Source organism: Lissotriton helveticus, chromosome 6 (genome assembly GCF_964261635.1).
Source record: "Lissotriton helveticus chromosome 6, aLisHel1.1, whole genome shotgun sequence".
In the NCBI taxonomy this organism is placed as follows: Eukaryota; Metazoa; Chordata; class Amphibia; order Caudata; family Salamandridae; genus Lissotriton; species Lissotriton helveticus.
The window spans coordinates 1894464268-1894481120 of record NC_136067.1 but is presented as its reverse complement, the minus strand read 5'-3'; the positions used below and the strand labels follow the sequence as shown (position 1 = coordinate 1894481120).

General features: G+C 48.7%; 1 protein-coding gene across 1 annotated transcript in view; it reads left to right on the top strand.

Moving 5' to 3' along the window:
* NVL (nuclear VCP like) overlaps positions 1-10260 on the top strand; it is a 502294-nt gene extending 492034 nt beyond the window's left edge. Inside the window, exon 23 of the mRNA XM_078649847.1 lies at positions 9912-10260. Within this exon, the coding sequence (XP_078505973.1) occupies positions 9912-9953 (42 nt within the window). The 3' untranslated portion in view covers positions 9954-10260. The remainder of the gene's footprint in view (positions 1-9911) is intronic.
* The last annotated feature ends 6593 nt before the right edge of the window (positions 10261-16853 follow it).

Genomic DNA, 16853 nt, shown 5'->3' with positions numbered 1-16853 from the left:
GTAGCCTGCCTGCTCACGGGCAGACAACAACAAGAGCATCTTTGAGGGCATCCTTAAATGTAAGTTATGGCTCAGATCTTGCTGACCCAGACTTTAGAATTTCCGTCAGAATATTTGTGTTTGTATCAATTGGGGGCAGCTGTAATTCTGATGGGCCCTTCTAACTGGAGAGTCTTCACCTTTAGAACATCCCTGGCGCCAGACTTGCTCTGGAAGATTTTTCAGCATAGCCCATGCTCTCAAGTAGGTGGCGGCATGCAGCTCAGCATCTGTTTCGATCTACCTCGAAAATGATGGGCAGAGCCATATGTAGATGCCATCAGTTTCTTTCTGCACCCTCGTACGTGGATCTGGAACTAGCTTCTAACTTTTTTCTTGTCAGTTGACAAGCTTTTTCCTCACAAAATGTCTTTCTAGTGTGCAAGAGAACATGTCCACATTGATGGATTAAACCCAGATCAGTTGACTGGGGGTGAGTGCTTGCAATGTTCAACACTTCGTCCATCATCCCCTTTTGTATCGCTTTGTTCGCGCCCTAAGTGTGGCAGGGTATGCTCAGACGTGAGTCCCTTGCTCACTTGGCCATTGGATTCAAGATAGCCTGGCTGATGAGGATTATGAATCCGAAACCGGTCCCAGGATGCTTGTTTCCGGTCCAGGGAAGACATGGCTTGGCAGTTCGGGCTGGACTGTTCCCACAAGGCACAGGGTCAGACTGATTTGCATATAGCCATGTCTGAACTGGGGTGGCTGAGTGAACTAAAGAATGGTGATGGATTAAACCCAGATCAGTTGACTGGGGGTGAGTGTTTGATTTGTTCAAACGCTCCGTCCATCATCCCCTTTTGTATCGCTTTGTTCGCCCTAAGTGTGGCAGGGTATGCTCAGACGTGGGTCCCTTGCTCACTTTGCCACTGGATTCAAGATAACCTGTCTGATGAGGGCTGTGAGCCCGAAACCAGTCCCAGGATGCTTGTTTCCGGTCCAGGGAAGACATGGCTTGGCATTCGGGCTGGACTGTTCCCATGAGGCACAGGCTCAGACTGATTTGCATATGGCCATGTCTGAACTGGGGTGGCGGAGTGAGCTAAAGAATGATGTTGGATTAAACCCAGATCAGTTGACTGGGGGTGAGTGCTTGCAATGTTCAACACTCCGTCCATCATCCCCTTAGGTTTTGCTCAGATCTTGCTGACCCAGACTTTAGAATTTCCGTCAAAATATTTGTGTTTGTCTCAATTGGGGGCCTCTGTAATTCTATTGGACCCTTCTAACTGCAGATTCTTCACCTTTAGAATATCCCTGGTGCCAGACTTGCGCTGGAAGATTTTTCAGCATAGCCCATGCTCGCCAGTAGCTCAGTATCTGTTTCGATCTACCTCGAATATGATGGGCAGTGCCATATGTAGACGCCATCTGTTTCTTTCTGCACCCTCGTACAAGGATCTGGAACTAGCTTCTAACTTTTTTCTTGTCGGTTGACAAGCTTTTTCCTCACAAAGTGTCTTTCTAGTGTGCAAGAGAACATGTCCCCTCTCAAACTACAGGATTTAAGCCTTGTAGACTGTTGCAAACAAATGTCTATGACAGATCTCCACAAGGTATGTGTGTCAAGCCACAACTCTTAAGTCATATGAGGAGTGTGGCCTGGTGCATCCAAAGGCAATCCGGGGCTGGAAAGCCAAGCTATGCATTGCTGAGCACACAGAAAGCTGTGTAAGGCCCTCTCTCGCTCAAAGTCTAGACCACAGAACCTTTCCTGCTCTCAGGGCCAATCCTGAGACAGGTCTTCATTGTGGCTTCTTTGTTTGATGCCAAATCAAAAAAGAAGCACGCGAAGTCCAAGCAGGCCTTATCCTAGCCACTGTCCACCTGAGCAGTCACGAAGACGTCATAGGACTCATCAGTCTCAATCCAAGTCTCCTACCAAGAAGTCTATTCCGCAGCTGATTCCAATGTACCCTGAATTTCAGGTCCATCTGTAACTCCACATCAAATGGAGGCATTTTAGGAGGCCATGTTCTGCATCTTTGGAACCATACCAGCTCCCTCTAGTCTTCCTTTCAGCTCCAACTATGGAGCAGACTGCATGCCGGTTCCTGACACATTGATGTGGGCCCAGACCCACCAGTATTTGAGGATGACGTTTATCCTATTTCTGTCCAACTCTGAACCAAGTCTCTCTCAGCCGAGTCTACGTTCCGGCACACTTCCGATACACCCAGTCCCAATATACTCGGACAAGACAGTGCCTTTGCCTTCGAGCCACCCTACAGTGCTGCATCAGCAATTCGGATCGGACTTTGACCAAAACCAACTGCCTTTTGGTGATGAGCGTGATGGTGAGGATGAGTTCTCTCATCAAATGAAGATGATAATTTTTACCTGGAGGCTAGCGGTTACTTCTTTCCCTGCCACTTCAATGGAAGGGTCATCTTCATTTGCTATGGTTTTTAGATGAGCCTCACATTTGCTGTTGCATTTCATTGTGGTAAAAATCAATGTCCTCAAGGAATTCTTAAAACCCAGACAGGCTTCAAACCTTGACCGACACCCTCATGGGCACTTGGGTAAACCCTGCTTCTGCCCACCCATGAACAGACCGGCTGCTTGTCGCCTAAGTCCTGCTCCAGCAACCCTGCATTTGTGATGCAGCACCTTGCACCTGGGATCCTGGTAGGACTGGCTCCCACTAGCAAGGTTAACCTTGAATTATTTTCCTACAGACCGCCACACCCCAGACAGGGGCAGGCAGGATCATTCAGGAATGTTGGAGCATTTTGTTGCTAGAAGCTGGTCATGGTCCGTTCTTGGGCCCTATGCTAGCAGTCTCTGTGCCTCCGGACTTGTCTAAATTGTTAGGACATCTCTCAGATCGTACACCACATGGCAGGCTCCTTAAACCCCCGGGCAGGCGAACTCAGTCAGCGACAGTTAATGGATCACGAATGGCAGCTACACCTGAAGCAAGAGGGAGAACCGTGGCTCGATGTTTTCGCTACAACAAAAAAACACACAGTGTCAACACTTTTGCACGTTGGAATTCCCACAAAGGCTGTCAGATGTGTGTTCCCCTACAGTGGAACAAGGGGCTCCTTTATGCCTTCCTGACACTGCCTCTCTTGTGCTGTGTTTTGAAGAAGATCCCGAACAACTGAGCTCAAGTCATCCTGGTGGCTTTGGATAGGTCCAGTAGAGGGTGGTAGCCAGAACTTCTGGGCATGAGCATCTGTCCTCTGATCAGGCTGCTGCTCCGGGAGGAGCTTCTGTTGAAGCAGCAAAGCAGGGCCTGTATCCGGGCTTGCACATTCTACACCTCCAGACGTGTAGTTTGAGTGGTGGCAGTTGACTGCATTCGGTCTACCTCCCGAATTAGCGGATGTGATCCTGGGGGCAAGATGGACTTCTCAAAATCTGTCTATACCTGACACATGGACAAGTTTATAGCCTGGTGTGGTGCCAGTAATACAGACCCGTTGCAGACTAAACCGTTTGAAGTGTTACGGTTTGTTTTGCCTTTTGCACAGTATGACGGAGGTTATGATTTTCGGTAAGCTCTCTCCGATTTGGTCAAGTTCCTGGTGGCCCTCAGATCTCGGTCCCCCACCCAATCCTGTCCCCAAGGTTAGAAACTTGGGAGTTATCTTTGACGATACACTGACCTTCGCACCCATGCGAATGCAATCGTCTCCGCCTCTTTTTACAAACTCAAAACCATTAAAAAGATCCTTCCGTACCTCCCTCTCAATTCAGGAAGAACGTTGGTCACTGCCTTTGTGATGTCCGCTCTGGACTATTGTAATGGGCTCTTTATTAACTCTCAACAAAAAGTCATTCAAAAACTGCAATCAGTGCAGAATGTTGCAGCCAGAATGCTGTCAGGTACCCCGAAATTTAAACCTATTGCCCATGTAATTAAAAGCTACCATTGGCTCGTGGTGAAGAACCGAATAAAGTTTAAGGCACTGTGCATTGCGTACAAAGCTTCTCAGAATCTAGGACCATGCTTTCTCATAAACTCTTTAGCCTTTCATGCCCCTAACAGGCCACTACGCTCTTCCAGCACATACCTGCTGTCCGTGCCAAGGACCAAAACCGCCTCTTGGGGCGATCGACGTTTTGTTGTCTCCACAGCAAAGCTATGGAATTCCCTCCACCTGGAGATCAGATCCTGCCAAACACTGGTGGCATTCAGAAGAAAAATAAAAACCTGGTTATTTAATCAATAACTTTTCCCTCCACTGTCACGTCCGCAGCCCCAAGACGCCCTTGGGCATTTGCGCGCTTTACAAGTTTCATAAATAAATAAATATGACTTGCAGTGGCTACATTTGAAAGATGATCTTTCTGGGCTTACAGCCTTTTTTCATTTACTGGACCAACCATCCATGTTCAAATCACCTGTTGTGTGATGTATTTTCTCAAAGGTGAATCACACTTTTCCTCCTAAATCTTTCATGATGCTACAGTGGGACCTTAATTTGGTTCTTACTTTACTTATTGGTGCCCCTTTTGAGCAATTGCACAGCTGTTTTCTGTATCTCTTGACCCTAAAGATGGTCCTTCTCGTTGTGATCACCTCACCTTGTTGCATGAGTTTGCTTGAAGCTTTGTCAGTTCCAGGCAAATTGGTGCTGACGACTATAGCAGTCTTTCGACTGCGACTGAAAGAAAGTGAGTCAAAAGAGCACTCCACTTTCACATTGATCGTACCAAAGACCATTAGGTGGACAATCAGTTCTTTATGTGGTACTCGTCTGCAAAGAAGGGAGATGCGATGCAGGTCGTTCTTCAGGTGGATAGTCCTCAGCATCAAAATCTGCTACATGTTAGTGAGGAGCAGACTGCGGAATGATGGTGGGCCCACTCCACCAGGGTCAAGGCTGCTACCTCTGTACTGGTATGCGGAGTACCTGTCCTGGTAATTTGTCAGGCTGTGAGTACCAGTGCATACACTCACTAAGCATTATTGCCATTTATTTTTTATTTATTTATTTTTAAAGTTTTATATAGCGCTGGCTAGACCCGGAGGTATCAGAGCGCTTTACATGAGCATCAGATCATAGTTACAGTTTACATCATTACAAAGGTTACACAGTTCTTAGAGCATGGCAACATAGTTACATGTAAGGTCAAGATAAACAATAAGCACAAATACGAAAGGGGAAAAGCAGGCAAGGTGAGAGATTCAGGGGAGGGGTGGTTGGAGCACGGGAAGTAGACAGATAATGAGGGCGGGAAAGGGGAGGGGGTGGTGAGAGACACAGCATGGGAAGAGGAGGGGAAGGGTGATGGGGACACAAACCGGTAGACGAGTCAAGGCAACGTCCAAATTCCAGTAAGCTGTGATCCCAGGGATGACAAGGGGAGAGATTCAGGGGAGAGAGGATAGGAGCTAGGGAAGAGACAATAAGGAGAGACGAAAAGAAGTCTGCCTAAAGACCGACTGGGTAGGTGACGACCAAGGAGGGAATCCACGGCCCATCTCCCCTATAGCTAAACCAAGTAGCTCCATTGGGCGTCAGACAAAATAGTTCAGTCTCAATACATTGAGAGAGGAGGGAAGGAGAGACATAAATAGAGGGAGGATGCGGTAGGAGACGACAGGAGAGACGAAAGGAAGTGTAACAATGTGGTTCAACAATATACCAGAAAAGATCAACAAGTAAACATTATATCAAACAATCAGTAATACAATTAGGGGAGGAGAGAAAGGAGAGAGAAAGTAGTGGGGGGTAGAGGAGGAGGGAAAGTGAGGATAAGGGAAGAGACAACCGTAGAGGCGAGAGGAAGTCTGTCTAAAGACCGACTGAGTAGGTGACGACCGAGGAGGGAATCCACGGCCCATCTCCCCTATAGCTAAACCAGGTAGCTCCATCGGGCATCAGACAAAATAGTTTGATCTCAATACATTGAGAGAGGAGGGAAGGAGAGACATAAATAGAGGGAGGATGCAGGAGGAGACGACAGGAGAGATGAAAGGAAGTGCAACAATGTGGTTCGACAATATACCAGAAAAAGAACAACAAGTAAACATTAAATAGAACAGTCAGCAATACATTAGGGGAGGAGAGAAAGGAGAGAATAAGTAGTGGGGGGTAGGGGAGGCGAGAGAGTGAGGATAAGGGAAGAGACAACCGTAGAGACGAAAGGAAGTCTGCCTAAAAACCGACTGGGTAGGTGACGACCAAGGAAGGAATCCACGGCCCATCTCCCCTATAGCTAAAACCAGGTAGCTCCATCGGGCATCATACAAAATAGTTCAGTCTCAAGTGGCGAGGGAAGAGGCTTACAGAAAAACAGGGTGGGGACAAAGGGCAGGGGCATGCGAGGGCAGAGGACAGAAGCTGGAAAGAGTAGGAGCGGAGGGGGGGTGGTTGGGGGAAGTGGGAGCGGGAAGGTAAGGTCAGGGGAGACGCGGGTGCGTTAGTCCGAAGTCCGGCTGGGTAGGTGATAGTCAAAGGAGGGAGCCCAAAGTCCATCTCCCCCAAAGCTAACTAGGTAGCTCCATCGGGCATCATACAAAAGTATGCAGGTGGCCCCTCAATCCGTATGCCCCAAGTCCTGCAGTAGAGCTCCAGTCTGCACTCATACACCACTCGCAGTCAGTACAATACCAGGCTCAACGGGAAAGGCAGTTTGGCCCTCCAGGACATTTTGGTCTGACCATTCTACGGACCCACCATTGGGTTTCTATTCTAAAGGTGAGGAATCTGCAGTTCGAACTGTCCATCTGAAGAAGAAGAACTTCAATTCTTTAAGGCACTTTCTGGTGGATACTTTAACTGCAGATTACTCACTGCACAGTCACCTCCCTGTTTTGTGGAAGTGACCTCTTTCTCCATCTATAAATGGTCCCAATTTAAAGGTATGCACACTGTCATATTGAATCAGTTATTAAGCTACAAGTCTGAGGCCACAGACCGAGTCAAGGAAGGAACTGACTTCAGTAAGCAGGGGTGGTGCATATATTTGGTAACTTGTTCCTCTTGGTGTGTACTGCTTTCAAACCTATTTACAGTTCTACCATGAGACTTCTCACCCTGAAAACTGAGTTACTGTTTGCAATCATTTCTGCACTTCGCATAAGCGAGCTGCAAACATTGTCAGCCCATGCTCTGCATGCTACCTTCATCCCTGACATGCTGGTACTTAGGATTTGTGCATCCATTCTTCCGACAGTGGCCTCACTATTTCATGTGGAGCAGTCGCTCACACTCCCCACATCCTTCTCTATGTTGTATCTGTCTAAAGAGTTGGAGAGGCGACACTGACTGGAACTGCTGCGCTTTTAGTTTCAGTCTTCACTGGACTAATGAGTACCATGTAGACTATTACATTTCTACGAGATTCACCATTGTAAAATTGTAAAAAAAAAAAAAAGAAGGCGATTCAGGAATGTATCTTATCCTGATGGATTGTCTGTGGCATCAAATTGTGTTATGACTTAGCGAGTGAGGGCCCTCCTGAGGGCCTTCGGGCTTATTCCATAAGGGCAAAGGCAGCAACTGCAGTCCCAGCTCAGGGTGTCCCTTTTTTGGACATGTGTCAGGCAGCCACATAGGCATCAGTCCTCACTTTCACCAGTCACTACTGTGTTGATTCTCAGGTCCACATAGCGGGTCAATTTGCCCATTCGTTTTGCAGGGGTTGCTTCTGTTAAGTCTACTCCCCAAACCCACCTCCGTGGAGGGGACATTGCTTTAGTATTGATTCACAATGAGGAATTTGCAGGTAAAAGTATTCATCTTGAGTACAAGTTACCTTTGATAATGCTCTTTCTGGTGTATAATCTATGTAACTACAGATTCTTCTTTTCCCGCCCTCCTCTCGATCTGGTGGAGTTGACTTTTAGATGTCATTATTGATAAGATTCCAGTCTAGGTTTTGCAGCCTGTCAATGTTCTTAATCAGTCAGCCACACTCTGAGGGCATTGAAAAGAGGAAAGAATAAACATACATCAGTGCGCAAGGATGGCTCCTTTATGCTGTTTTGTCATCCTGTCCAGAGGCAGGACTGATTCACAATGGAGGCTTATGGCACGGTGCACAGGAACTTTTGCAAGAGTTTCTGGATCCAGTCTGCTGCCTGGATGGGATTTCACAAGGTGAGGATTCAGCGGTTAGATAGAGTATCCACCAGAAACAGCATTTACAAGGGTAAGAAATTTGTTTGCTTGAGCATGTTATTCTGCCATTCTCTTCAGTGACTACAGTATTTGTAAGTTCATTTACAAGCCACTGAATAAATGGCCTCATTAACATTAGTTAATTTTAGCAGTATTTCTCCATGTCTCAGCTTTTTTCTCCATCTTTTTGAAGGAAGTGACCCGATTAGGGCCACCCAAGGCACTCACGACCACCTCTTAGCCTTCCATACAAATGAAGAGTCGGTCAGACAGTAGAGAATACAAACCAAGTATGTATTTATTCAGATACACTCGAGTGGAGCCCCGTCTGCCTAGTCGCATAGGGGTGCTGCAGAGAGGACGGACTTCAGCAAACATAGAGATACATTATGTACATTTCTGAACCAAGGAAGTCCCGCCCATCATGGAATTTTACTAGCAGATGCAGATGAAACAAATAAGTACAGAAGGTTGAGTTTCGACTCTGAGGCCGGCACATGGTATCCCATAGCCAAGGTCATCCTGGCCATGCCTGCCGGTAGACTAGTGAAAGAAAACCTCGATCTAGTGGGAAAGGTATGCACTAATAAGACAGTGCATTCATTAGCAGAGTAAGGCCTAACCTTGGGAAATGAAACTTTTCACCACCTGCTCTACCAGGAGACAATAAGTTGTCAGTGGCATGATTCAAAATGGCAACTAAACACAAAAAGGTGCAGCGAATGCTAACTTTACATGAAACAGTGCACAGACAAAAAAGCGAAACATTTATATTTCATCACTTTATTGATCTGCATACATCTTCATAGCCAATATTTTAGGAAGATGAGGAGTTTTCTTAGCTTAGATACCAACCATGTCTGCCGGATAACTGTTCCTCCACATTCTCCATATAGGGGACTCAACTCAGCTAACCGACCACAAGTATTGGGTTTTTGTTCCAGGAGTGATATTGCTTTGAGGATGTCTCTGTTTAGGAAGGAGAGAATTTTGCCATCACCTTCAGCATAAGATTCATTGAGGTTTTCAGCTTCACAGTCAGTAGTAGACACATGAAAAGAGGCATACTAATTAAATAGTTTGGGTCAAAAAATCATGATCTACTGTAAGCGGTTCTCACGATTAAAAAGAGAGAAAAGAGTCAGTGGGCAGGTAGAGAGGGCCCTGACTTGGAGGTAGAGCAATTTTGAGAACAATTAAATTGGATCCTATTTATATGTGTTACTGCAGTAGCTAGACTGAGGCAAACTGCAAATATCTTATACTGGAAAGGCCTACTCATAGAGGTAGGTGATTTAAGGAGGTTTAACCTAGCTACAGATTTCAGACAGTCATAGAACAGAAATGTATGTACTCCAAAGTATATGGAATTCGTAGTTGAAGGTAAGGAATTTGTCCTTCCTTAGTCATTGTGCTAGGCGTATTGACATAGTGAAGTAATGCAAACATTGTTAAAGGTAGAATACGCAAAAGCCGCTTATGTCCTCCAGTTTGAATCTCCTTGCATGTGACCATTCACAGTTACCTTTCTGAAGGACAACGTAAGCTGCTATTACATCTTACTGAGATACTGAACATGTGATATAATGAATTATCAGAATTTGATACTTGCAAATACCGTGTTTACACCGTCTGTAGAAAGTGGTTATCTACCTTTCGCTTGAACAGTTGCAAATTGGCCACTCAGCTTGTGGTACGGCCATGCACATGATTCGTAGTACTGTTGACTGTCATACGCTTTACATTTTATGTATATTTTTGTTTGGCTTCCTCTTTTTTTAGGATCAATTGATGTATGAACAACTGCGTCAGTCGTTGAGCTGATGACCATGTCATTTCACTGCTTATGAAAAGAGAACTCTCCATCAGACTAAAGACAAATGGTGATGGATTGATGGAAGTCGTTATCAGCCACCGACGAATGTGATATGGTTGAAAACAAGCTTCACAAAATCTGGATTAACCCTAAAAAAACATTGTCCTAGATCAGTTACATTGTTTTCATTATGTTTTCATAGTGCCATTTCAACTTTAAATTGATGCTAAGATAACACAACTCCTGATGAAGAAGTTTATAAAATGTTATGTTTACGAAATCCTTCTATTTTTAAATATAAACATGTCTCATGTACTCAAAGCCTCTGTGTCTTCCTTGTGTACTGTTATTGCGCAATGGTGGAACTGGACGATTTAATCCATCTAATCAAATGTATATGTACTCAATATAGTGAATTATTATTGGGGAAAACTTTAAATTATGCAAAGTTCTCTCCTGTGATGGTTTCTTTTGATCCCCATGGTATTATTGAGCCCCAGGAGGGGAGGACTATGCGCCCCCTTTCCCTTATTATCAATATGCCCTCTGGACCTAGCCCACCCGGGGGCCCATTAACTAACAAAGCGCAGGAACCTGCACTTTATTTTATCTGAAAGAAACTATTTGTTATAGATTCCTTACCTTAGAATTACCCCCAGGTGTCAGACTGGATACAGAGAATTTTTCTTCGGCAGTACCCCTGTGCATCGGTAGGTGGCTTTGGTTGACTCTGCATCCATCGTTGGCATCATGGTCGCCGGGATGACGTTGTGATGCCTGCTTAGATGCCACCTGTAAGAAACTGGCTCTATATATACTGCACCAAAGTGAGGTACAGTGTGTAGAGAGTCCATGGGTCTCCAGAGGTTTTGGCAGAGGTTAAAGTTAGATATAACCTTACTCTCTAAAGTGGTAGCTTGGTCGAGCAGTAAGGCAGTAACAGAGGACCAGCCAGCAAATGAATTCACACACTCAAGAACTGAACTCTAGGCCAATTGTTTTTGTATTAAAAAAATATACTGTTGTTTTATTTCTAGAACCAAGCAAGCCTGGTACGGGAAAGCCTATAAATACTTTTTAGCTACAAGATGTTGTTGTTGAATACTTTCAAAATATAGTAGGACTTTGTACCAATTTGAGTTTACAGGGGTTGCAATGCAATGCACACACTTAGTAGACTCAGTTCATAGGAATCAATAGGCTTTTTCAGTAAAATGCAATTAGATTACTTTTTGGATTACTTTTACTAACACAGTGCTGGATCCTAGATTCAGCACCGGGGCATTTCCTGAAAACAGTTGAGAAAATGCGTTTTGGTTATTTCTGTGCTTTTTTAAGGAATATTCTTAGTTTTTAAAAGTTAACACTTTGACACTTTTTAAGTGTCAATGTTATTCTATGAGGAAAAAGAGGTTATCGGTTTCCAGGTAGGTAATCAGTCTTTGGATTTAGGGTCCTGGGGTTAGACTCGGGGGTCTCCCAGGGTCAGTGATGTACTGTTGTTGCACCCTCAGCGGCACTCGGACGGCCGGGTGCAGAGTGTTGAGGCCCAGTGGTATCCTATGGAGGATAGGGGGACTCCTGTTGGTGGCTGCTGGCAGGCAGGCCACGGTGTTGTGGGAGCAAAGCTCCTAGGGTGAAGCTCAGGGCAAGTTGGGGACCAAGTAAGCACAAAAGAGGAAACAGCTGGGAAAGTGAAGGCAGCCAGGTCCTCCGGGGTTTTTGAGGTTGCTGGCCACTGGACACGCCGGGGTTTTGCAGAAGCAAGTTCGAGGGGAGACAGGCCTGTAGGGCTGGGGCCAAGTCCGTGGACGTCGTCCTCTTGTTAGCTCTGCACAGCTTCTCGTCCTTCTTCTTTTCTTCTTTTGTTTGTGGTTGCTGGATCTGAGGAAGGAAGGTTCAGGGTGCCCCTAAATACTACAGTAAGGGGTGTTACAGGTAGGTAAAGGTCAGGGACCAATGGGCCCCTTCCCTGGGGTGGGTACACCCCCTATTCTGCCACTCTCCAGTGGGAGGGGGGCAGGAGCCTGTCCCTGGTTGGCTGGCTTCCCCCATCCATAAAGATGGCGTTGACTCGAAGTTGTGCTTCACCTCGCCTCTCCCACCTTAGGGGTGGAGTCGGCAGAGGTGGGCATACCTCTCTTCCTCACTTGCTTTTCCTGCTGGTTCTCCCACCCAAAGTGGGGGGTAGAACCAGTGGGGACCAGTTGCTGAAAGCAGCAAATGGACTGAAGAGGCTCACAAAGGCAGCATGCCTTTGAAGCTTCTCCTTCGTGAACCCTGCCCATCCTGGGGGAGGAGGCTTGGCACCTCGCCCAGGATGTGCATTGTTTCAGGCCCCCGAGAGCAGCAAGCTCTCGACCCAGGGGTCGAGAAACATGTCTGGTGGTGGCAGCCTAAGCAGCCACTCAGTCAGGTCACTAGGAGTTGGTCGAGTTTCAGGGGCAGGTTGTGCATTTTACATTAAATCCCACACTGACATCCGTGTGGGTTTAATGTGCTGAGAAGTTTGATACCAAACGTCCCAGTCTTCAGTGTAGCCATTATGGTGCTGTGGAGTTCGTAATGACAAACTCCCAGCACCATATCCTCTTAATGGCAGCACTGCACTTAGTGCCCAGGAATGGACTTGGGCACTGTTGGGGCACAGGGCTCATGCACCTGTTCCCTCACCACTGACATATGGCACCCAGCTAGAGGGGTGACTAATGTACCTGGGCATGGCATGTAATGGGCATGGCACTCAGGGATGGGTGCCATGTCGACTCTTCACTTTGTTCTGTACCAAGACACGCAGCCTGCAAAGGCAGTGTGTGAGTGTCAGAGTACAGGGCCTCTAAGGGTGGCACAATAAATGCTGCAGCCCTTAGAGGTCTTCTCTGGTCACAGTGCCCTGGGTACCTGTGGTATCATTTACCAGGGGCTGACATGTGGCAAGAGATGTCAATTGGGTTTGTTTTGGGGAAAGAACACTGGCCCTGGGAACCTGATTGGCAGGGACCCAGGGCACACCAAGAAAAAGCGCATCAGTAGTCTGGCAAAAAGTGGGGGGGTTACTGCAAAAGAAACCCACTTTCCTACACCACCCCTGCACGCTGACATCAGATCTTTCTTTTTCTGCGCCAGCCATGCGCAGATCCAGAGAGAACTTGCCCCATAGTCACTTTTTGACAACTTTTTTTTTACTTTTGTGGACGTCTTTTTTTGAGTCTCCGACTCCTGGCGTGCGAGGGATTTCCTATCGTCGGACCGGCCTCATGCCCAGTGACTCATGTCACAAGCTGATGTTCATGAAGGACCCGCACCTCTTGTGCCTCTGGTGCCTGGAGCGCAACCACGGCCTGAAGTCGTGTTCCGACTGTCGAGCCATGAATCCCAAGTCTTTGCGGGAGCGGTCCCAAAAGCTTTTGGAGGCCCGGCAGTCGGTTCCGCGTCGCTCCCGATCTCGCTCAAGGGGAAGGTCTCGAGACCAGTCGCGGAGCCACCACACCTCATCCAAGTCTTCGCACTCTTAGGGTAAGTCGGGGCACAAGAAGAAGGCAAAGAAGCATTGTTGCTCTTCGCCTCCCCCCCCCCCCCCCCCCCGTCGGTTGGCTGACGTGACGTGAGACCCCGATCTTCGTCGCTCTAAGGCTCCATCTCCAGCACCTGACTCAGGCATGACTCCCCCTGTTTCTGGTAGCCAGGAAGTCCCCTACCCAGGTTCGTACTTTAACAAAGCCCTCCACTGTGTGTTTGGGCAGCTTGACTACGATGGTGCACCTTCGGGCCCGTGGATCCTGGGCCTTTGATGCTGGCGGCTCCGGCCCCGGCAGTCCCCCGTGGATCCAGGCCTGGATCCGTATCGACGCCGGTCGACCTTGCTCGCCATTCATGGGCGCCGATCCTGACGCTCCCGGCGCCGGCTGGGCCCCCCCCGGCTGATGCCGTTCCCATCCTCATACCCGAGATGGACCCAGAGCTGGGCCGACATCGAATTTGACGCCGGAGGGTACTTTTGTTCCCTTGTTCATCCCAGGTGTTCCATATCGCCCTGAGGGTGGTGATGAGGACTGGGAGGGGTCGCTGGATTCTTTGACAGACCAGCTGGAAGAACCGGACTGGAGAGAAGAATTGGGTGATGCCAGTGGTCTGGATACCTCCCCAGACCTTTCCATGCTTTCTCCCCCTACCGTGGCTATGGAGGAGGGAGCTCCTACGCAGTGGTGGTGCGTTGGGCAGCCAAGCCCCTGGGCCTGGAGCTCCCTAAAGTAGCAGTCACGACGAATCTCTTGATGGTGGTGTTGCAACCGGCGACAAATTCTTCTCAAACCGCCGTTCCCCTTTAGTGAGGCCCTCGGGGACTTCCTTCTGGGCACTTGATCCAAGCCCAACACAGGGAGTCCTGTGGAACAGACGATTGCCAGCCGCCGCCACCGCTCGGCCGTGGGCGATCCCATTTTCCTCACCTACTACCCTTCTCCAGAGAGCTTGGTGCTCTATGTTTCTTCTTCCAAGGGCGCATTCCCTTCTGCAACCCCAGACAGGGAATCCAAGAAGCTGGATCATCTTGGGAAGCACATGTTCTGTTCCTCCAGCTTGGCACTGCGGCCTGCGAATATCGTGTGCTTCTTGGGCCGATACTCCCATACCATCTGGGATACGATTGTGCAGGTGCTGCCTCAGTGCCCGGAGGCGGCGTGGGCCGTTCTCTCCCAAGTAGTGGCAGATGTGAGAGATGCAGCAAAATTCACAATCTGCTGTGGACTGGATACCACCGACTCACTGGGCAGAACGATTGCCACGCCTGATTGAGGATGTCTGGTTTTTCAAGGGAAGTTCAGTCAACTCTGCTGGGCATGCCCTTCGATGGCTGTCGCCTTTTTGGTGACAAGGCAGACTAGGCGTTGGAGCACTGTAAGAATTCTTGGGCTAAGGCCAGATACTTGGGACTTGCTGCGTCCTCCCGTCCACCACAGTCTGCTTTTCGCCCCTTTCGTGGCTACAAAAGGGATACCCCACCACGTCTGGCTCTGTCAAGCCACTGGTACACGCGAGCTGCCCAGCCCCTGTGTAGCCGTGGACGTGGGACCCAGTGACGCAGGCCTGGGAACCAGCGGGCAGGCCATTCCACCCTTTTCCCCCTGCAGTAGCCTCCAAACCGTCCTAGTCTGACCTTTCAGGCCCATCAACGGGCGGTGGGTGGCAGGATTCGCCAACACCTCCCAACTGGCAATCCATCACATCAGGTGGGTTTTGCAGATAGGCTACTCCCTCCCCTTCAAGACTACCCCTCTATCCATGCCACCGTCTTTAGATCAAATGTCGGTGGATTATTTGGCGCTTCTCCGTCAGGAAGTCTTAGCTCTCTTGGCCAATGGAGCTATCGAGAGGTTTCCTGCACCAGAAGTAGGTTGTGGCTGCTATTCCCGTTACTTTATGGTGCCAAGAAAGACAAAGGCCTGTGTCCTATCCTGGACCTCACGGCCCTCAACCACTTCCTCCGGAAGGAGAAGTTCAAAATGCTAACCTTCTCTCGGGTCCTATCTGTCCTCAACCCTGGAGACTGGATGGTGGCGTTGGACTTGCAGGACGCTTATTTCCACATTCCAATCCTGCCAGCCCACAGACGTTACCTACAGTTCATGGTAGGTCCTGACATTTTCAGTTCACTGTGCTCCCTTTCGGCCTTACCAGTGCCCCTTGGGTGTCCACGAAAGTGAGGCAGTGGTCGCGGCTCATCTGTGCAGATCAGGGGTTCCAGTCTTCCCCTATCTTGATTACTGGCTGTTGAAGGCGGGCGCGCCCCAGGCTGTCGCCTCCCACCTCCAGACTAGGGCAGACCTCCTGCATTTGCTGGGGTTCACTATCCATGTGCCGAAGTCACACCTGACTCCCTCTCAGTCGCTCCGTTTCATTGCAGCTGTTCTGGACAGAGTCCAGTTTCTGGCCTATCCTCCCAAGCAGTCTGGGATATTCGAGATATGATACCGATGTTTCAGCCTCTCTACCGGATTTCGGTGAGAATGACTCTGAAGCTCCTAGGCCTCATGGCCTCTTGCAACCTGCTGATGGATCATGTCAGATGGCATATGCAGCTCTGCAGTGGGCCCTGAAGTTCCAGTGGGCACAGCATCTGGGGAACCTTTCTGATATGTCCAGAACACAGAGGGAACTGCACAACAACTGCAGTGGTGGTTAACAAATCAGGATTGGATCAGAGGCAGATCCCTCTCCCTTCCCCAACGAAAACTCACAGTGGTAACCGATGCATCACTCCTGGGATGGGGCGGCACCTTGGGAGAGGTGGAGATCAGAGGAGTCTGGTCTCCAGCGGAGTCTGGGCTCCATATCAACTTTTGGAGCTCTGGGTGATTTGTTTGGCACTGAAGGTATTCCTTCCTTCCTTCCCTCAAGGGGATTGCAGTGCAGGTGTTTACAGACAACACTGCCACCATGTGGTACTGCAACAAACAGGGCGGTCGTGTCGTGGACCTTTTGTCAAGAGACTTTTCACCTTTGGACATGGCTGGAACTTCAGGGTATGACTCTGGTGGTTCAACACCTGGCCGGTTCTCTGAACGCCAGAGCGGACAAACTCAGCCGTCGGTGCCGCCTGATGGATCACGAATGACGTCTTCACTAAGAGGTTGTGCAAGGTCTCTTTCGGCAGTGGAGAGAGCCTTGGTTAAATCTGTTTGCGGCTTCCTGTACTCCTTTCCGCCCGTACCACTTCTGCCACGAGTGCTGAAGAAAATCAAGTGCTATTGGGCCCAAGTCATTCTTGTGGCACCGGATGGGCACAATGAGTCTAGTACCCCGAGCTCCTGAGCATGGCTATCGATCCTCCAATCAGACTGCACCTCCGGAAGGATCTTCTGTCGCAGCAGCAGGGGACGGTCCTCCACCCAAACCTGTCCAGCCTCGAC